General features: G+C 39.5%; 1 protein-coding gene across 1 annotated transcript in view; it reads left to right on the plus strand.

Moving 5' to 3' along the window:
* The window catches only part of LOC124787820 (mediator of RNA polymerase II transcription subunit 1-like), a 237,130-nt gene that overhangs the window by 205,832 nt on the left and 8,421 nt on the right, over positions 1-22,877 (plus strand). Inside the window, exon 12 of the mRNA XM_047254752.1 lies at positions 11,975-12,539. Within this exon, the coding sequence (XP_047110708.1) occupies positions 11,975-12,539 (565 nt within the window). The remainder of the gene's footprint in view (positions 1-11,974; positions 12,540-22,877) is intronic.

Genomic DNA, 22,877 nt, shown 5'->3' on the forward strand with positions numbered 1-22,877 from the left:
GGGTCATTGTTGCCTCATGTCTTCCTACATTTCTGTGGAACCCAAAGTGATCTTCCTCGTGTTGCTATCAGGTGTTCCATTTTTCTGTAAAGAATTTGTTTTAGTAGTTTGCAACCGTCACTTTTTAATCTGATATTTTAGTAATATTCACACCTGTCAGCAAGTGCTTTCTTTGGAATTTGAATTATTAAATTCTTCTTGAAATCTGGGGTATTTTCTGCCTCGTACACCATGGTGGCATAGTTTTCTCATGGCTGGTTCTCCCATCGAGATTAGTAGTTCTGAGGGAATGTTGTCTAATCTAGGGGACGTGTTTCGATTTAGGTCTTTCACTGCTGTCAGATTCATCTCTCGGTATCATTTCTCCCTCCTCATCTTCATCTACTTCCTCTTGCCTTTCTATATTGTTGCCTTCAAGCTCATTTTCCCTGTGTAGCTCCTTTATGTATTACTGCTGCCTTTCAGCTTTCTCTGCTTTGGTTGGTACTGGTTTTCCATCTGAGCTCTTAATATTCGTACATCTACTTCTGTTTTGTCCAATGGTCTCTTTAATTTTCCGTAGGCGGTACCTGTCTTTTCCCTATAAAAGTTAAAAAAAATGCATCATCATTTATATTCCTTTTCTCGTATTTCATTTGTGAAATTTTATCTTTTTACCTATTTCATTCTATACTGCCTTCACTGTTTCTTCTCTTAAAGCTACCCATTCGTCTCTACTGTATTCCCTTTCCGTGTTTCAGTCCATTGGTGGTTGTCGTATCAATGTAGAGGGATAAACAGTGATTACATAACAGCTGCTACATGTCATGTGTCATTTGATAACATATGTTTTGGCAGTTACAGGGCTGGTGTAGGTGGTGGTAAGAGGGCACATTGGGCAAGTTTTACAGATTAGATTAATACTAGTTCCATGGATCATGAATACGATATTTCGTAATGATGTGGAACGAGTCAAATTTTCCAATACATGACATAATTAAGTTAACTTAACAACATAATTATGTTAATATAACAACTTTTTTATTTTATTTTTTTGTTTTGTTTTTTATTTTTTAATTTTTTTTCTTAATTTATATCTAAAAATTCCTCTATGGAGTAGAAGGAGTTGTCATTCAGAAATTCTTTTAATTTCTTCTTAAACACGTGTTGGTTATCTGTCAGACTTTTGATACTATTTGGTAAGTGACCAAAGACTTTAGTGGCAGTATAATTCACCCCTTTCTGCGCCAAAGTTAGATTTAATCTTGAATAGTGAAGATCATCCTTTCTCCTAGTATTGTAGTTATGTACACTGCTATTACTTTTGAATTAGGTTTGGTTGTTAATAACAAATTTCATAAGAGAGTACATATACTGAGAAGCTACTGTGAATGTCCCTAGATCCTTAAATAAATGTCTGCAGGATGATCTTGGGTGGACTCCAGCTATTATTCTGATTACATGCTTTTGTGCAATAAATACTTCATTCCTCAGTGATGAATTACCCGAAAATATGATGCCATATGAAAGCAATGAGTGAAAATAGGCATAGTAAGCTAATTTACTAAGATGTTTATCACCAAAATTTGCAATGACCCTTATTGCATAAGTAGCTGAATTCAAACGTTTCAGCAGATCATCAATGTGTTTCTTCCACTTTAATCTCTCATCAATGGACACACCTAAAAATTTTGAATATTCTACCTTAGCTATATGCTTCTGATTAAGGTCTATATTTATTAATGGCGTCATACCATTTACTGTATGGAACTGTATGTACTGTGTTTTATCAAAATTCAGTGAAAGTCCGTTTACAAGGAACAACTTAGTAATTTTCTGAAAGACATTATTGACAATTTCATCAGTTAATTCTTGTTTGTCAGGTGTGATTACTATACTTGTATCATCAGCAAAGAGAACTAACTTTGCCTCTTCATGAATATAGAATGGCAAGTCATTAATATATATTAAGAACAACAAAGGACCCAATACCAACCCTTGTGGAACCCCATTCTTGATAGTTCCCCAGTTTGAGGAATGTGCTGGTCTTTGCATGTTATGAGAACTGCTTATTTCAACTTTCTGCACTCTTCCAGTTAGGTACGAATTAAACCATTTGTGCACTGTCCCACTCATGCCACAATACTTGAGCTTGTCTAGCAGAATTTTATGATTTACACAATCAAAAGCCTTTGAGAGATCACAAAAAGTCCCAATGGGTTACAGTGGGGACAATGGTCACAAGGGTAGAAGCCATAGGGTAGGGAAATGGGTGCAGCAGGAGCATATGGTCTGACCTGCATGTTGCAGTTTTTTTGGGGGGGGATTCAAGACAGGATGGCACTGAATGACAAGAGGAATACTCCTAAGTAATTTTTTGGAGGGATCAGCAGTATGAGAATTGGATGTGATGGCTTGAGAAATCTGTTTTAGAACTAGGCTGGTAGAAAAATTAATAAATCTCCAGAAGATCCCTGTCAGGTCCTATGCGCTGCTTCTGCACCCATTTCCCTACCATGTGGCTCCTACTGTTATGATCATCCCCACTGTAAGACTTGCCTGATGCTCCCTCCAACCACATATACTACCAAATGGTGAGCCATCTGTGAAAAGACAAATTTGATATCCCCATGCACCCTATTTGGTATGGGTCCTTGAAACTTCCAAATTCTTAGAGATGCACAAGCGTTTTATAAGTTGTGTCCTTTGTAGACGAACTGCATTTTACCAATATCGTGTCTATGAATGGAAGTCTGCCACCTGTCATTCCGAGGACTGTGCCATTGTAATCACTGAAAAGTGTTGCATCCAGATGATTGTGAGAGCTGACTGATTCCAGTTTTAACTGACTGACATTGTCGTAGGATACTATTTTTCTGTGTTTTGCGAAGTGCATAATTTTACTTTTCAGTACATTTAACACAAGTTGCCAATTTTTACACCACTTTGAAATCTTATTACAATCTGACTGGATATTTGTGCAGCTTTTTTTCTCAGGCAGTGCTTCATTGCAGGTAACTGCATTACCTGCAAAAGTTTGAGGTTGCTTGCTAGGTTTGAAAACTCTCCACTCGAGATCATGTGCTGTCTCATCCTTACTAAGAAATCATCAGTCCAGTCTTCATTTTGGTTTGATTCCCTTTATTAATAAAAGTTGGTCTGGTATCAAGTCAAATGCTTTTCAGAAGTCAAGCAATATTGTGCCCGCCTGATTACATTGACTTGGGGCTTTCCAGATATCATGTGAGAAAAGTGCGACAGGGTTTCGCAGATTAATTTGTTCGGAATTCGCATCAGTTCAAGTGGAGGTGGTCATTCTTTTTGAGATATCTCAGCAGACCTAAGATTCTGCAATAGATGGACATCAGTGAAATTGGATGGTAGTTTTGTGTATCACTCTGCTAGCCTTCTTGTAGACAAGTGTGACCTGTACTTTCTTTCAGTCACTGGCCATAGTTTTTTGTCCAATGTGTCTGTTGTGTACTATGGTCAAAGTGAGATATACCTCGTCTTGCAAATTCTGTGTAGAATAAGTCAAACCAAACCTGTTATGATTCCATTTGTGTAACCCAATGCTGAAAACTACTATAAAAGAAATATGCCCATACTTACATTATGGAAATTGTAATATGCATCTTTTGCATGGCTATGTACATAACTGATGTGCACATCACAGCATTTTGTAACATTGGCAGAAGTATAACTAACCATGATAATATGGTGTTAGTGTCACTTGCTAATTGTACTACCTAGCATAGTAAAAAGGAACAGAGAATTGGATGAGACTAGGAATGAGTAGCAGAAAAATCTTAAATTGTAACTAAAGTATGTATCACAGGGACGGTATTTTCATAGGCGACAGTAAATGTATTACTTTAACAAACTTCATTGCATTTTGTGATGTTATTGCTGACTTAAAATGAGATATAACAACTTGAGTAACAGTGAAACATTAAAGGTAGGTCTAATACCATAGGCCACCTGTCTCAGGAGCAATGCTTGTAATGCCCATGGTATGTAGTGGATTAATCTCCGACATACAGATGAGAGATTTCAGCATTCCAGCTTTAGACACTGTGAGACTTATACATGGACTTGTATTATATTATACTAAATGCAGTTTTTGAAAATTACCCTAGCCAATTAGAGTAAGGATTAGTGAGGGTAGCATCTTAGAATTCCTAATTACAAACAAGACTTTTTTTAAAAGTTGTGTTAATGTAGAGGGAAAGTTAGTAATCATGAGGCTGTTGCTGCTACATATGTTAAAATGAATTTTTTGAAGAAGTAGAAAAAAATATTTCTGCTTAGCAAGTTCAACAAGAAACAGGTTGAAGATTATATGAATAATCAACATTAAACATTAATCTCTGGTGCTGGAAAAGTGGATTATCAATAGATAAAATTCAAAAGCATTGTCCAGTGCATTTGTGACATACAAAGCTGTGACGGATGAGAAAATTTTAGTGTGATGCAGTAGCCATGTTCGGATGTTGCTAAAAAAGAAAAATGTGTTTCATCATGGATTTACATGAAGTCAAACCTTCTTGACAATCTTCTGAAGTTATTTCAGTGAGAATGATAGTGCTGAGGTAATACTTTTCAATCATCCCAGGAATACTGAAATGATAGGTATTGATGCAAGGGATCATAGAACAGAAAAAAGCATGTTTCCTCATCAGAGGAAACATGACTGGCCCTGATGATATACTTACTTGATACTGTATAGGTTATGTGACAGAACTTGCCCCCTCTCCATTTTTCTGTTAATCTCTCAGGTCCTTTTTGACTCCTGGTGACATGACTGACATGATTAATTATGTCTGTCAGTATATTCCTGGATTTTCATTGGTTCTAATTTCTTCCAGTGATATTCTGGTGCTGACTCTTGATGCCATCTATCCACATCTTTGCTTTTGATCTCCTATTCTACTGAACATTATAGCTTTCTCTAATGAATCTTCTGTGCTCATGACATATCAAAGGGTCTTAGCTACATCTTCAGTATTTTGGAATCTAAAGATAATTGTGGTTTTATTCTCTCCAAAACAATTCTTTTAAAAAAATTCTGCCCATAGAACCTATAGGATCCTTCTCCAGATGCAAGTTTCTTATGATCCATTTTCTTTGTGGTCCACGACTCATATTCATACAGAACTATTGAAAAGACCAAAATATTTCTTATTCTTTAATAGTGAAATTTCCTTTAATTTGTTTCATCTAGTTGCAGCATTTTTCCGATGCTGTATCATTCTTTTTATTTTTGGAATATTTAAACTGCTTTCTGCTATAATAGATTTTAAAAATGTGCATTAATCATTGTCCCATTGATTTTCCCTTGCATCGCGACATCAGTCTTCAGTCCTATATTAGGATTTTCACCCCAAATTTAGTCTTAGATATATTTTTGTCACTTTAGTTTAACAGTTTTTCTGTCTTATTTTTAAAATCTTTTTCACTGCCCACTATAATTATTCTCTCATCAGTATCTCTTAAGTTGTTAGTTAAGTGCCTCTACTTCCATTCTAATTCCAGTTTCCATATCTGTCAGGCTTGTAATTTTTGTTATGTTGCATATTATCCTTACAAACTGAAATAACTGGTATCAGTGATCATGATGCAGTTGTGGTAGCAGTGATTACCAAAGCACAAAAGACAACTAATACAAGCAGAAAGATATATATGTTCAATAAACTAGTTGAAAAGTCACTTGTGTCATATCTCAATGAGGAACTTGAAACTTTCAGCACAGGGCAAGCATGTAGAGGAACTGTGGCTCAAGTTTAAAAGAATAGTTGACCATGCATGGGATAAATATGTATGTAGCGGAACACTTCATAATGGGAAGAACCTCCAGGTATACAGTCACTGTGAAGAAACATCTAAAGAAACAGAGATTACTGCATAATAGGTGTAAAACAAAGCATAGGGCTGTATATAGAGAGATGCTGAATGAAACGCATTTGGTTGTCAAGAGAGCAATGCACGATGCCCTCAATGGCTAAAATAGCAGAATATTGTCAAGTGATCTTCCACAGGGCCAAAAGAAATTCTGGTCATATGTAAAGGCTGTTAGTGGCACCAAAGTTAGTGTCCAGTTCCTAGGTAATGAGACAGGAACAGAAAAAGCAAAAGCTGAAATGCTTAACTCCATTTTCAAATGTGCCTTTACAAAGGAAAGCCCAGGAGAATTGCCTCAATTTAATCCTTGTGCCACTGAGAAGATGAATGAATTAAGTATTCGTGTCAGTGGTGTTGAGAAACAGCTGAAACTGTAAAATTGAACAAATCCCTGCCATATTTTATACCGAATTTGCAGCTGAGTTAGCCCCTCTTCTAACTCTAATCTATCGTAGATCCCTCGAACAAAAAGCTGTGCCCCAGTTCCTGGACAAAGGCACAGGTCACACCCACCTACAATAAGCGTAGTCAAAATTGTTCACAAAACTACGGTGCAATATTCTTGAAATCGATTTGTTGTAGAATCTTAGAACATATTCTGAGCTCAAAATATAACAAGATACCTCGAACAGATTGAACACACCAGTGCCGACCAGCACGTATTAATAAAACGTCAATCGTGCAAAACACAACTCACACTTTTCTTGTGACATACTGAAAGCTTTGGATCAGGGCAACCAGATAGAAGCAGTATTTCTTGATTTCCAAAAAGCATTTGACTCAACACCACACCTATGCTTATTGTAAAAAATATGGTCATATGGGGCATCAAGTGAAATTTGTAACTGGATTGAGGACTTTTTGGTAGGGAGGACACAGTGTGTTTTCTCGGATTGAAAGTCATTGTCCGATGTAAAAGTAAGTTCGGGTGTGCCCCAGGGAAATGTGTTGGGACACTTGCTGTTCGTGTTGTATATTAATGACCTTGCAGACAGTATCAATAGTAAAATCAGGCTTTTTGCAGATGATGCAGTTATCCATAATGAAGTTGAATCTGAAAGAAGCTGCATAAATATTCAGTCAGATCTTGATAAGATTTCGAAGTGATGCAACAACTGGCAACTTTTTTGAAATGTTCAGAAATGTAAAATTGTGCACTTCACAAAACAAAAAATGTAGTAGCCTATGACTATAATATCAATGAGTCACTGTTTGAATCTGCCAATTCATACAAATACCAGGGAATAATACTTAGTTGTAGGAATATGAAATGGGATTATCACACAGGTTCAGTTTGTGGATAAAGCAGATGGTAGTCTTCGGTTTATTGGTAGAATACTGCGAAACTGCAATCATCTACAAAGGAGATTGCTTACAAATCACTCATGCTACCAGTTGTAGAATTGGCTCAGGAGTGTGGGACCCTTACCAAATGGGGCTAACAGGTGGTATTGAACGCACACAGAGCAGGGCGGCACAAATGGTCACAGGTTTTTTTTTGATCCATGGGAGAGCATCACAGAGATACTCAAGAAACTGACCTGAAAGCCTCTTGAAGATAGACTTAAAGTATCCCAAGAAGGTCCATTAAGAAAGTTTCAAGAATTGGTTTTAAATGATTCCTCTAGGGATATACTACAACCACTCATATAGAGATTGTAAGGCTAAGATTAGAAAAATTACTGCACACACACAGGCATTCAATCAATCATTCTTCCCTAATAACTGGTACAATGGAACGTACCCTTTGCCGTGCTCCTCATGGTGGTTTTTGGAGTGCAGATGTGGATGAAAAGAAATGTGAATACATTTGTATAAGCCCTTTCCCAGTACCAAAAAATTCTTCTAATTCTTGTTGTTTTTTCACTATTTTTGCCTTTCAAGAATAGTTCTTGCTGCTTGAGAAACAGTGTTTCACACAATTGGAGAAAAAATGTGGATCATTTATGTTTTGAAGTACCAGTAACAGACAGATATTCATAACTGTAGGCCTATATTGCTGATCTTAGTCTGTTCTAGAATCATAGTACACATTACGTTTGCACATTCTGACCCATTTCGAGAAAAAAAAAAAATCTGCAAATAGTGATCCTGCGTCACTCGTCAAACTCTGTTCCCAGTATCCTGAAGGCTACATGTAGCAATGAGCAGTTCTTGCTGCTTCCTGTGACTTCTGAGAGGCATTCAATAAGTTTCACACTGTCAGTTTTATATGTTTTCGTGGAATATGAGACCATATTCATAACTGGTAGCAAAACTTCCTGTCTCAGGAACCCAATGTGTTATTCTTAAAAGGAATAAATCATCAGATGTGAAAGTAGCTGTTACTTATTGAACAAAATACAAGCTTATGGAATATCAATTATGTTGCTGCAAAAAACTATGTTGACCTATTATGGAATATATAAGCAGCTTTGTGATTGGATTGAAAGTTTCTTAGCTCACAAAACTCAGTATGTCATTCGAAATGGGTTGAAATTGTTATATGTGAAAGTAGCAGCAGGAAATTCTGTACAGTTATTCAAGAGTTAAGCTGTTGTGTATAAGAAAGTATTAATACTAGAAATTTGTAGTGAATTCCAGGAAGACCTATAGACCCTCAGTTCTTGGTGTATGTCCTGAAGTTTACTGTTTACAAAAACAAATAGAAAGTAATGTGTTAAATAGCAGGGGAACCTATTATTCTATGATAACCCAGTTTATCATCTGTCAGTGGAAACACCCACACTCTAATATCTGAAAGTATATATCTAGAGCAGTTTTAAATGTGAGTGAAATAAAAGTGGTTGAAGGAAAGGCGGATGTGAGATAGATCCATTGGAAGAATCTTAGGACAGTGTAACTCACTTCAAAGGAGGTAGATGACGAATGACGACATGATAGATAATCAACCACATCCTCTGTCAGGGCTTTGATTATGTACCATCATACGCTGAAACAAGGCGAATTCTACCCAAGATCCTTCCCACCACCAGATCATCTGACATGCCAGAACAAATCTTTATTTGCAATGTAAATGTTGTCAGACATACATGATATAAAAACAAACAAGCTTTATTTACTTTATTCCATAATGTTAAGAGGGATCATTCTTTTGGGGTAACTCATAAAGCCAAGCTAAAGTTTCCTGGTCCAAAAGCATAAAATATTAATTATTTGTGGTATGAACTCAAGAAAACCTTGTGGAGGCCTATTTATGGAAATGGAGACACTAGCTACCGCTTCCCAATATTGTCATTTCTTAATGACAGTAGTCATAAATAACATATTTCTTTTTCAAACAAACAGACCAATTCATGAAGTCAGTACTAGAAATAAGAATAATCTTCAGAAGATTAAAAGTTACTTATTTTTACTCAGAACTGTGTCTGTTATTCAGGATCATATATATTCAGGAGCTCACCAGCAGCCATAAAAAGTTTAGGTATTAATAAAGTTCAGTTTAAGAGGAGGCTGGAGGCTTTATGGGTAGATAACTTCTTCTACTCCACTGATGAAATTCTTAGTAGTACTGATGTACAGGGTTATTACAAATGATTGAAGCGATTTCACAGCTCTACAATAACTTTATTATTTGAGATATTTTCACAATGCTTTGCACACACATACAAAAACTCAAAAAGTTTTTTTAGGCATTCACAAATGTTCGATATGTGCCCCTTTAGTGATTTGGCAGACATCAAGCCGATAATCAAGTTCCTCCCACACTCGGCGCAGCATGTCCTCCCCATCAATAAGTTCGAAAGCATCGTTGATGCGAGCTCGCAGTTCTGGCACGTTTCTTGGTAGAGGAGGTTTAAACACTGAATCTTTCACATAACCCCACAGAAAGAAATCGCATGGGGTTAAGTCGTGGAGAGCGTGGAGGCCATGACATGAATTGCCGATCATGATCTCCACCACGACCGATCCATCGGTTTTCCAATCTCCTGTTTAAGAAATGCCGAACATCATGATGGAAGTGCGGTGGAGCACCATCCTGTTGAAAGATGAAGTCGGCGCTGTCGGTCTCCAGTTGTGGTATGAACCAATTTTCCAGCATGTCCAGATACACGTGTCCTGTAACGTTTTTTTTGCAGAAGAAAAAGGGGCCGTAAACTTTAAACCGTGAGATTGCACAAAACACGTTAACTTTTGGTGAATTGCGAATTTGCTGCACGAATGCATGAAGATTCTCTACCGCCCAGATTCACACATTGTGTCTGTTCACTTCACCATTAAGAAAAAATGTTGCTTCATCACTGAAAACAAGTTTCGCACTGAACGCATCCTCTTCCATGAGCTGTTGCAACCGCGCCGAAAATTCAAAGCGTTTGACTTTGTCATCGGGTGTCAGGGCTTGTAGCAATTGTAAACGGTAAGGCTTCTGCTTTAGCCTTTTCCGTAAGATTTTCCAAACCATCGGCTGTGGTACCGTCGGCTGCTTGCTTTATTCGTCAACTTCCGCGGGCTACGTGTGAAACTTGCCCGGACGCGTTCAACCGTTTCTTCGCTCACTGCAGGCCGACCCGTTGATTTCCCCTTACAGAGGCATCCAGAAGCTTTAAACTGCGCATCCCATCGCCGAATGGAGTTAGCAGTTGGTGGATCTTTGTTGAACTTCGTCCTGAAGTGTCGTTGCACTGTTATGACGGACTGATGTGAGTGCATTTCAAGCACGACATACGCTTTCTCGGCTCTTGCCGCCATTTTGTCTCACTGCGCTCTCGAGCGTTCTGGCGGCAGAAACCTGAAGTGCGGCTTCAGCCGAACAAAACTTTATGAGTTTTTCTACGTATCTGTAGTGTGTTGTGACCATATGTCAATGAATGGAGCTACAGTGAATTTATGAAATCGCTTCAATCATTTGTAATAGCCCTGTATATATTACACGAGTAGAGTCAAAAATTTGTAGTCTTGTGGACCTACTGTGTTGTATATGTCTTTTAGGAACATTATATAATTACAATTTCCAAAATGACTTGACAGAATTTTTGGATTTGTAATTACATGGTGCATGAGTGTTATATAAAATCTGACTTCTGCACACCTTCAGTGCAATAATGTGATCAGTGTAAACAAACATATTAAACTGATTTTTTGTTTGATGATGTGTGGCTACAATAGTTTAAGAATTATTCTAGGTACCTCAATGCATATTACATTTACATGTTTTGTGTCAAATTTGTTATTACGTCTTAAAATAGTTTTCAGATTTTGTTGATGTGTTCCTCATTACGAGGATCATTTCACTTAGGATCCATGTAAGGGACATAATAATTTTTTAAACCATTTATTGTGTATTCTTGTTGTGCAACATGTTCCACATCCATGGAGATCACCTAACTGTGGGTCTATGGAATAAAAATTGTAACTAATGAAGATTTTCCTTAATTTTTTTATTTACCCGAATATCATTTCATACTTCAATGTTTATTTCGTGCAACTAATCCATTTGGAATTAACTATGCATTGGATCTACTGACTTTAGCCTTGAAAAGTCATTTTCACTGACATAGATAATTACTTTAGGACTTTTTTGCAGTCATTGTTGTAGCATTAGCTAAAGCTGCCATTAACACACAACTTGATCACCACAAAGATTTTCTACATATAATCCTGTCAGAGATAGTGTGAGTAATCAGAAGCAAGAACCATCTCTTCCAACAAATTGAAGGAATGCTAACATTTTGATGTGTAATCTGATAAATGTTAGAATGTTGCAGTTTTCAGATACACAAAGCTTTGCTGGAGATGAAAGTTGTGTTGGGTACCAGAAAAAATTCTTATAACCACATCGGGTAATGAACATTCTTTGGATTTGTGGCCTGACACTTAATCCCCACAGACACACAATGCCAGATAATGTAGTTAGTTGGGGCACATGTAATTTTACGTAATGGGAAATGGACCTGCTGTGACCTCGCTTTCTTTTGATTTTCTGTTCTTGTCATATTCGGTAAGCAGCTCTTTCCATACTTATTGTAGTGTGTACAGGAATTTGGAAATGTCAAGTGATGTTGTTGGTGATTATCAATGACAGGATGACCTAGATAAAATTATTGTCTGTAATTATAGTAGATATGTATGTAACATCATAGTTTCTTGCCTACAGGTAGAGAAGAAACGTAAACGGAAGCGTGAGGAAAGTCCGGGTATGGGACCACCCGATAAACTGCCTCTGAAGCAAACAGGTTCAGAAGGGACATCGAAACACGGCATGCCAGCTGCCGCTTCAAGTCCCAAAGGCGAAGTACGGGCTTCTTCGCCTCAACACAAGTCGTCTGTGTCACCTACGAGGGTCTCCAAATCAGGTAGTGGAACTACAAATGTCTCAGGGAGTGGACCTGTTGGGGGAGCCCCTATAGGAGCAGTGACAGTATCACCGTCAGGAGCACGACATAGCCCAAAACGTTCACCTAGTCATTACGGTACAGGTAGTCCCAAACATCATGGCTCACCAAAAAGTGGAACACCAGGAAGTGGTTCAGGAAAACCAAGCATGTCTGCACTGAAGTCTGCAGCAGCCTCACCGGGGAAATCTCCTGTGCACCATAGTGTTACATCTGTTGTCAGTATTAGTGGCAGCTCAGAGCGACCACTCAAGTCCTCTAGCAAAGACAAGGATCGTGAACGTGATCGCCAAGCCAAGGCGACATTTTCTGTATCATCTGGATCAGGTCAGTTACGTTAAGAATATTTTCAGCCTGAATTGTTGTAGGAAATATACCATAATAAGTTATTCTCTGTTTTACATCCATAATACAGTTACTTGTTCCTAATTGTGGCTTTAAACTTATTTTTGTTATAATGAAAATAATAGTAGTTTTGGTATTTAATAAGGATAATGACTGCAGTAATGGCAACCTAACAAAGAGGCTGCCAAAAATGTATACACATTCCTCTTATTATGATGAAGTGTATCTCGAGTGACATTTTTCAAAGGATCCATTGCGATTGCTGTACATGCCATTTCAGTTTTATCTTGATTATCTTCCAGTATACCTTTTTGTATTGTATATACATTCATTCTGGTTCCCCTTAGAAGTCCAGTAATCTTATTACTGGAGAATATATTGATATCAGTCACAGCCCTTCACCTTTTCTAGTATCCTGTAAGCTTGTCCTCAAGATAAGTTTGTGCATCTGTGCAGTAATGTGGTGGCACCATCATTTTGGAAGTAAAATTCTTCACTTTGACTGTACATACCAATGACAGGTAAGGTGGACTTGTGTAGTGTGTTGATATACTCTTGACCACTTAATGGACCATCAAAAATGAATAGTCCAGAATTGCATTCGTGGTAAATTGGCTTTTTCTGCGAAGGTATGTGGATTGTCTGCATGCCATTAGATATGAGTGTGCCAGTTTCCTGCTCCAGTCTGTTTAAATTGTGCTTCATCGGGTAGACCATTTCCTGACAAGGCCATCATTCTCATGCAACATATTCTGAAATCTTTCACTGTGCCATCCTCTGGTCATCAGTGTACACATTTCACATTTGTGTATCTCTATGGATGTACACTTTTACATTGAACTTGCAAAATTTTTCAATACGGTGACCAAACAAGCAGAGCTTGTTGCTGGACAAGATTTCCCGCATCCTCATTTGTGCACATCACCCATAGTGCCAAACTTACTATAAATGTCAAAATTGTGACTCATTTTGGTGACAGCCTCATTTAAAAAAAAAAAAAAAATGAGCTGCATCTCCATTTTGCATGTAAATGTACTATTCACATGCAGTACTATCATGTTGTATTTAAGTGAAATCTTTTGGGGCATAATCATACTACTAGTTGTATTTCTGTCCAATTTTGAAAGAAATTACGCTGTTTTCACTTATTAAAGTGTGTATACATTTTTTGGCAACCTTGGTATTCCCCCTTTTATTGTAAAACTTAGTAAAATGGCAAATTATCATTGATGAGGAAAAGGTATCTCATAGCACATTTTAAGAGTGTCAGCAATAGTGCATTGAAGTACCAATCCCCAATCATCATTTACACATTTTATATTCCGTGACCTAGAGTTCTCAAACTATCATCCCCTCCCTCTTTGCATTCCTTAAATTGGCATTTCCAAAGACTTAGCATTTGACGTCTTTTTATTTATTTCGGTGGGCATTTCTTCTGTTCTTCCTTTTTGAAAGTATGATTACATTGCATTTATTTTCAGATCTTTACTTCTGTATTCTGAGTGTGTGGTATTGTACTAAAAGGACTGCACTGAAATCAGGTTTTTTTTTAAAAAAAAAAAAAAAAAAAACCAGATGGCTTTGGAGAAGTCACATTATATCATTGATTAAATCTTAATGTGAAGAATTGGAATGGCAACAAGGATATATAACATTACTGACAGTGGAATACATGAGGTGCCTGTGTGAAATAAAAGCTTTCTATAAATAACATGGACATTCATATTCAGTTTCCAACAGCGAACAGTTGGAAATGATTGTTGCAAAGTAAATTGTTTTATTCTCTTTCCGCACTTCTAGGTAGAAAATATATAAATGGTATACTGTTTCCTAATAATTTTGCAAAGAGGGAAAATAACAGACCAAGGATGTAAAGTGTGCAGTGAGAAAGGAAAAGGGAAACAGAGGTGGCATTGCAAAATTAAAGTGTTTGTGAAGCCTTGTACACTTCTGCAAGGGAAGTACTACATCCTGAAGAAATCATAAGCGAAGTATGCACTATCGTATCAAAAGTATCTGGTTACCTATTTAGACATTAATATGGGGTGTGTCCACATTTCATCTTTATGACTACTTGAAATCTGCTAAGGGCACTTTCAGTGAGGTGCTGAATGTCTGTGAAGGAATGATACACCATTCCTCCCCCAAGAGCTCAGCCATAGCAGGTAATGATGTTGGGACACTGGGGCATGGAGTGAAGTCAACATTCTAACATATCCCAAAGGTGCCCCATTGGATTCAGGTCAGGACTCTGGGCAGGGCAGTCCTTTTCAGGAATGTTGTTATTCACAGACGATTGCCAGAAAGATGCTACTTTATGCCAGGGTGCTGTGTCACACTGTGTCATCATCTCCAAACTTTCTTTTGCTGTACACAATACACAATCGGGTAAAATGTGCTCGTATCCCTCTGCATTTAGAGTTTTCTTAAGTGTACTAAGGGGATTGCACCTCGATCATGAAAAACATCCCCGTACCATGACACCATCTCCTCTGTAATTCACTGTTGGCTCTGCACAGGATGACGGGTAACAGTCTCCAGGCATTCGTCAAACTAAACCCTTCCATCGGATAGTCACACGGTATAGCATCATTCATCACTCTAAATCACTCAATTCCAGTCATCCACTGTCCAGTGACATCACCCTTTACACCACCTCAAGCATCACTTGTATCACTTACAACGAACTGCTCAACCATTATACACCATTTTTTGAACTCCCTGTGCATATTCATTGTGTAGATGGACTGCGGGTTGCACTTTGGATCTCGCAATTGATTCCTTCCACTGATTTCATGTGATTCTGTATAACTGCGCTCTCTGACGCTCAATGGTCCGTGTCCATCAGTACGTGAGGTCTGCTTTGTTTCAGTTTAGCAGTGGTTGTTCCTTTGCATTTACATTTCAAAGACACATCACCAACAATGGACCTGGGCAGCTTTAGATGGGTTGAAATGACTTTGATTAGTTTGTTACTCAGGTGACGTCCAGTGACAAGTCCATGTTCGAAGTCACTGAATTTTCCGGACCTACCCATCCTTCTGCTTTCCCTACTGACAAAACATTACTACCTGCCTTCTTTCATATGGGTAGACCTGCATTCAGGACACTTACTGGTGAATTCCACATTACATAGGTGTACCCAGGTAGGCCTACTTTTAATCAGGTAATATAGGTTGTACGGCATATTTGACTAATTGTGATAGAAATGGTTAAAGTTTCAGACTAGTACAGTGTCATTATTAGCAACATTTTAATATGAAGCCTATGCAATCTTCAAGAAAAGCTTTGATACGACTTGGAACAAAATGAGAGAGATGCAGGATGTATTCTGGTGGCATTACCTGCTGGATTGACTTTGAGCCTGGAGTTACTTCAAAGAGACAGTTGTAAGTCATTGAGGTTGACATTTTCAAGCGGTAGTGCCCTTGTATGTGCTCTTTTCCGTACATAGATGGAGAGAGATCTAGCCAGGAAAGAAGCAATTTCGTTTAAGTGGGCCATTGTTCAGGTCTAGTTCTGGCATCCCTGTACATACATTCCACCGTGGGATTTGTTGTTGACCATAATGATCCATTCGGCAGAAACAACAACATTTTTTTTCAGTGAAGACTAGACAGAAAAACCATACACACTTTAATAACACTTTCTTAAGCAATGTACAGAAAGAGCTGCACCATTTAGCAGGTTTCATTTTTACTAGGCTGAAAAAAATTGAGTGATAAATCCCAAGCATTCAAATCCAAGTGGAAAGCTTTCCATGTCAAACATTCCTTGTATTCTTTACAGGTCTCCCTCATAATAGTTGAGATATTTTCTCGGAAACATGTTTTTTATTCATATACACCCTGCTTCTTCATGTTTTATCCATTCTTTAATTCTTTGTTTATAAATTGACTAGACTAAATTGACAATAAACTAAATACTAATTCATTCTGTGATCAAGTACCTTTGGAACTTTATAACTAAATAAATAAATAAATGAAGGCTGGGTCATTAGATTATGTGTGTTATTTTAATATGTAGTTTGAATAAAATAACTTTATGGCTGTCAGTTGTAATATTTTTTTTCTCTTTCCGCTTCTCATTGTTGTAGGACTGAATTTTTTCTTTTTTCTTTTTTTTCCCCCCGTGTACTATGTATATCACTTTTCACTGTAAAGTGTGTCCTTATTATTGAGTTCTTGTAGTGCCACGTCATCATTAACTTCATAAGAGGCCCCCCTCCCTCCTCCTCATGCCTACGTCTATAGTTTTTCCATAGTTGTATATTTAAACTGAATATGGCCAGTTCTTTAATTCTTCTTAAGGCTCTCTTGTGTGTGTTGCGTTGACTACCCAGGATTCTATTTGCTCTTCTGTAACATCACATTTTTTATGGTTTGAAGTAGTTCCTAACACAATTCTAAATAACCTAATGCCACCACCGATCTCCCACCACAAAAAAAAAAAAGGTGGCTTCATTTTTATATATGCTGTGTGACATATTTCATCAGGCTCTTTTGCCAGACACTGTCGAGTTTCATTAACCCTTTGGGTTGTTACTGTACCAGCCCCCAGGGAGTGTACACAAGCCCTCATTTATTGTACCTCACGTGCCCTTAGTGGGGCGATGTTCCATATCAGGAAACACACCCTTTTTTTTTTTTTCAGAAATCTAAAAATGAATCACATTAGCATATTATAAGTGTAGCTTTCAGGAAGAAATGTTATTATTTAGGACCTAATGAATAAAAATAAACACGGTCATGGAGTTCTCAGATAAACAGGAAGTATTATTGAGAACTGGACTTCTTTATATGTTTCTTTTTTTGATGTAATAAGCTGACAGTCTTTGAATTGAAAGGATAACGGACAGTTACAAGAAAATTTGAGATAATAATACACACACACACACACACACACACACACACACACACACACAGTCTCTTGTAACTGCAATTAGGCTCTCACATCTATAACAATGTGCTATTCGCAGCACCCAATTGTGTGAAATGCACTCTTCAACATGGGGAGATAGTTGGAACGCGAGTTGAAGGCTCTCTGTTGACATATGATCCTGAATGGACAAGAGTGGTATTAGTGAGATCCAGTATGTAGATGTCATTGGAGATCATGCCTGCCATAAAGTATAGTTATTTTGCTGTCAGAGCTCTTACAGATTTTAAATCTAAATTCTTACATTTCCTCACTGCGGTCCTAAAACAGTATTTCTATATGATGCCCAGCTACTTGCCATTTGGAATATGAACCCATTCTTCAGAGGTTAACAGACATCTCTTCTAATCTTCCTATGTCTGACTGTTAATCAAATATTTTGCCAGTGGAACTTGTGTAAATATACTCCCTTGGCTGGTGGCATAGCAGTATTGGATTCAAAACATTTTGCTAGTCAGTACATTATAGACAAATCCAATGTCTATTTGAGTTGATGCGGTAGCACTTGGAAGCTCCAGTTGAAGTTCATGTATCTTTCAAAAAGTATTAGTTTTTTGTAAGTAATATAGTCATATTATTCTGAAACATTACTCGTTTCTTTTTATTGCTGTTAGTTATAAATGTCAGAATTTTATTTTCTTATAATTTAAATATGAAAATGCTAAAAAATTTCTTTCTGTGGGTTACATCTTGACCAGTAATCAGTATTTGCGTGTAGTACATAAGCATAACAAATCTTTGGTTGTGTAGTCCCCTAAAAGGAATGGATAGAGAAGAATCTAGGTCAGTATCAGCTAATGTAAAAAACAGAAATTCATTCAAATAAAGAGAAGTAGTGAATGATAAACACTTGACACATTACAGAATCAGAATAGTTAATCTATTGTATTATGTCTTTTGAGACTTTGACAGTTCAATAATGTAATCACTTTCTCAAATTTGTACTTTGTTTTATTTATTTGTACTGTTTGCCTATGGATCTTTACCTAGTTTCATCATCATCAGAATTCATGGATGTAGCTGTACAGAGTGTAATATTTCACCCAGTCTAGATTTGTGTAACTTTAAATCCTTCATTTGCACATGATTCTGCAAGGAGTAATAACAGGATTTTTCACTAATTCATGAGTGATTGAAACATTCTTCAGTGCATTTAATCTGGGAATGGGTTTATTTAATTGGAATTAATAAACTGTGATAATTTCTTCAACAGTATAATTATGAAAAGGAAATTGCCTCTCACCATATAGCAGAGATGGTTAGTTGCAGATAGGCACAACGAAAATATTTTCTTAATATACACTTTCAGTCAACAAGACCTTTGTCAAAAATAGACAAAACACACACACACACAATCATGTGTGTGAATTGTGTGTGTGTGTGTGTGTGTGTGTGTGTGTGTGTGTGTGTGTGTGTGTGTGTGTTTTTGACAAAGGCCTTGTTAGCTGAAAGATTATATTCTGACAATCTTTTTGTTGTGCCTATCTGCAACTTAGTGTCTCCACTGTATGGTAAATATCAGATTTCTTTTTCATAATATTGTTACATTCCATCCTGGATTTTCCATTGTTTGATTTTCAACAGTATAATTATTGATCCAATCAGAGAAGTAATTTCAGAGTAGGCGTCATTCATGATAAGTTTCCTACCTGTCTGTTTGTAAAATCTATGATATGTGTTCTGTCTAGTGTACCCATCAGCTTGTATTGCAGTTTCAGCTGAGATTTCTCAATGGTCATAAAACTAAAGGTTAGCTCATTATCTTCATCTCTGAGCACATTTTTTTTTTCACAAGGATGGGGCCCCTCCACGCCCACACCAACGTGGTGACCAAACCAAAAGTTCTACTGTCACCTCCGTAAACATGTTAGTTTTTGAATCAGGCATCACAGGATGCGGGCTGTGATGTTGTCCATGCGTCTGGGTAAGATTACTCATTAACATGGTCCATCAGGAGATAGAAGTGGTCGAAAACGATTGAAGGGTAGCGGTTGTAAGGGCAGAGGAAAAAAGTGCCAAGGCAAGAGCCAAGGGAAAAAAACCTCTGCGACAGTAGGACGGGTAGTAAGGGCAGTAGCGGCTTGCTATCTGCGACAGTGCATGCAAGGTGTGGTTGTGTTAGTTCGAGGTGTCGTGCATCGTTACCTTTGTCGTTGTTGGAGCTTGTTGCGGCGCTTGCTGCAGTTGCTGCGTCCCTGCAGTTCAAGGTCGTTGTGGATTAGTGGGCGATCGGTCATAGATCGGCTCACAGACTGTGTAGGGGGTGTGTGTGGCTGGTTTGCGTGCTGTGTACAGTACGGTTTCCCTGCGGTTGCCTGTTTTTTCGGCTAGTTGCACATCTGGGTTTCCAGTAATAACTGTGTTGCAGGGGCTCGCCAGTACTGTCGTGTTAGCGTTCTATAGACCATAGATGTTCAGTTCCTAGCCAGTAATGTCTTTGGTCTAGAATGAGATTGTCACTCTGCAGCGGAGTGTGCGCTGATATGAAACTTCCTGGCAGATTAAAACTGTGCGCCCGACCGAGACTCGAACTCGGGACCTTTGCCTTTCGCGGGCAAGTGCTCTACCATCTGAGCTACCGAAGCACGACTCACGCCCGGTACTCACAGCTCACACTGGCAGAAGTAAAGCTGTGAGTACCGGGCGTGAGTCGTGCTTCGGTAGCTCAGATGGTAGAGCACTTGCCCGCGAAAGGCAAAGGTCCCAAGTTCGAGTCTCGGTCGGGCGCACAGTTTTAATCTGCCAGGAAGTTTCATGTCTGTGGTCTGTTATGCTTCCATCTATGGTTGTGGTCGTAGTTACCCAGAGAAAGGATAAACGGGTTGTGCGAGTGTCTCGTGTTATTGTACAGTCATGTGGAGAGTTTTTGGAATACCTGCAAGATAGTATCTAGCCGGTATTCCCGGTGAAGGTCCGCGATGCGTGTGTAGCGCGGAGCGTTGCTTATGATTTTGAGTACTTTGTTCTGTACGAGCTGCAGAAGGCGCAGGCGAGTTGGCGCAGCGTATCCCCAGACAGGGGCTGCGTACGTCATCAGGGGTCTAATAAGTGTCATGTACATGGACCTAGACACCCTCCTGTTCAGTGTGCTACGCCTGTTAAGCATAGGATAGAGTTGTTTGAGCCTCGCGTTAGCTTTGTTGGTCACGTGTTGAATGTGGTCCCCCCCAGAGTAGTTTCCTGTCCAGCCAGACACCGAGGTATTTGACCTTCTCGCGGAAACGTATTGGGCGTGTGTGTAGTGTTATTGGGTTGCAGTGCTGATGTTTGTGCAGTTGCTTCGGTCTTCTAGTGAACAGAACGGCCTCGCACTTGTCGACGTTTACTCTAACACGCCATTTCACCAGCCAAGGCTCCGCCGTTCTGAGTGCGGTCTGTAGTCGTGAGTTAATGTTAGACGGCTTCCAATCTTGCGCAAGGATGGCAGTGTCATCCGCGTAGATTGCTACCGTCGTGTTATGTGTAGCTGGGAGTTCGTTAATGTAGAGGTTAAACAGTAAGGGCCCTAGAATACTTCCTTGGGGTACTCCTGCCTGTATACCATGTCGTGTCGATTGTTTGCCCTGCACGTCAGTGTTGAAACTCCTGTCCATGAGATATGAGTGTATGAGACGTACGAGCCCGTCGGGGAACCCTGCGTCACTAAGTTTGCGTATTAGGCCATTGTGCCATAGACGATCGAAAGCCTTTTCGATGTCCAGGAACACCGCCCCAGTTGCCTTGCTTGTGTTGTATCCGTGTGTTATGTATTCAACGACGCGGAGGAGTTGTTGTGTTGTTGAGTGGTGATTCCTGAAACCGAATTGCTCCGGTCTCGTTTTAATATTACCTTCTCAACGATCTTGCTGAGCGCGCTCAGCAGACTGATGGGTCGGTAATTTTGTGGGAGGCTGTGGTCTTTCCCCGGCTTCCTGAACATCAGGACCTTGGCCGTTTTCCAAAAGGCGGGGAAGTGTTGGTGCTTGAGTATTGCATTCGTAATGTGTGCTAGGTAGTCTACAGCTTTGTCCGTGAACTCCTGGAGGACACGGTTTTGAATGCCATCGTGACCAGGGGCCTTCCTAGCGGTGGTATGCATGATGGCCCATTTGATTTCTGCTGTACTAGCTTGTCGGATGTTGTTGCGCGCTGGTTGGGCCAAGATGCGTGTGACCTCCTGGTCCGTAGCAAGTGTGAATGCTGGGTCTGAGGGATCCAGGTTCGGTGTGAATGACGCTGCGAGTGTGAGGGCCATCAGTTCCGCTTTTTCTTCCGCAGAATATGCTGGTCCGTCTGGCCCTTGTAACGTGGGGGTGTACAGTTTCTCCCTGGTGAAGTGTCGGGCTAGCTGCCACACGCCAGGTCGCGTGGTGTCTAGCCCTTCGAGTTTCTGGTCCCACTGTTGTGTCTTGAATGTTTGTATTTTTTCCCGGATTATACCCTGGAGCCTGTTAATGTGCCGTTTGAAGTGCTGGCGTCTGGTACGCTGCCAGTGTCTCCTGAGGCGGTTCCTCATTGAGATTAGGCCCAGGATTTCCTGGGGCAGGGCAGCACTGTGTTGTTGTGGTGTGCGGATTGGTATGGTGTCGGCTATTGCGTCCTGGACGGCGCCGGTGAGGGTTTCGACTGCCTCGTCAATTTGGGCTGTCTCATTAATCGCGTGGGTTGGTGGGATGCGACTGTCAAGCGTTTCCTTGAACTGGGTCCAATTCGTGCACCTGTAGTCTAACATCCTGCGTTGTTCCATGTTCTGCAGTGTTTCTTCAATGTACAGTATAACGGGTTGGTGATTTGAGGGCAGATCGTTTTCAACGGCAACGTTGAGTGTCGTTGTTATGCCCTTGATGAGGGCCATGTCTAACACGTCTGGCCTGTGTCCCCTCCGGTAGGGAATGTGCGTCGGTTCGGTCGGCGCTAGTGTGATGTAGTTTCGTCCTAGTGCGTGTTCGTATAGTTTCTTGCCGTTGGAGTTTCGTATTCGTGAGTTCCAGTCCGGGTGTTTTGCGTTAAGATCTCCAGCGGCTATTACGCGCGGTGATATGTTGAGTATTGTGCTGATGTCGTGTGTTTTGATGTTTTTAGGGCTGTTGTATACTGACACCAGTGTAGTGTAGGCTCCATTGAACATGACCCTGACGGCGGTTGCCTCTAGTTTTTCGAGTTCAGGGAGCGCTATGTTTGTGTGTTCTATGTCTTTGTGTATGATGATGGCTGTTCCGCCGTGACCGGAGCCGTCCGGTCGGTCGGTACGATAGACGCAGTAGCCGGTGAAGTTTAGTTGGTTGCGTGGTTTGAGCTTAGTTTCGCTCAGCAGTGCGATAAGGATACCCTTACGCTCCATGAGCGCGGCGAATTCCGCCCTTTTGTTATTGATCTCGTCTGCATTCCAGAACAGGATCTGTG

Source organism: Schistocerca piceifrons, chromosome 3, assembly GCF_021461385.2.
Source record: "Schistocerca piceifrons isolate TAMUIC-IGC-003096 chromosome 3, iqSchPice1.1, whole genome shotgun sequence".
NCBI lineage: Eukaryota > Metazoa > Arthropoda > Insecta > Orthoptera > Acrididae > Schistocerca > Schistocerca piceifrons.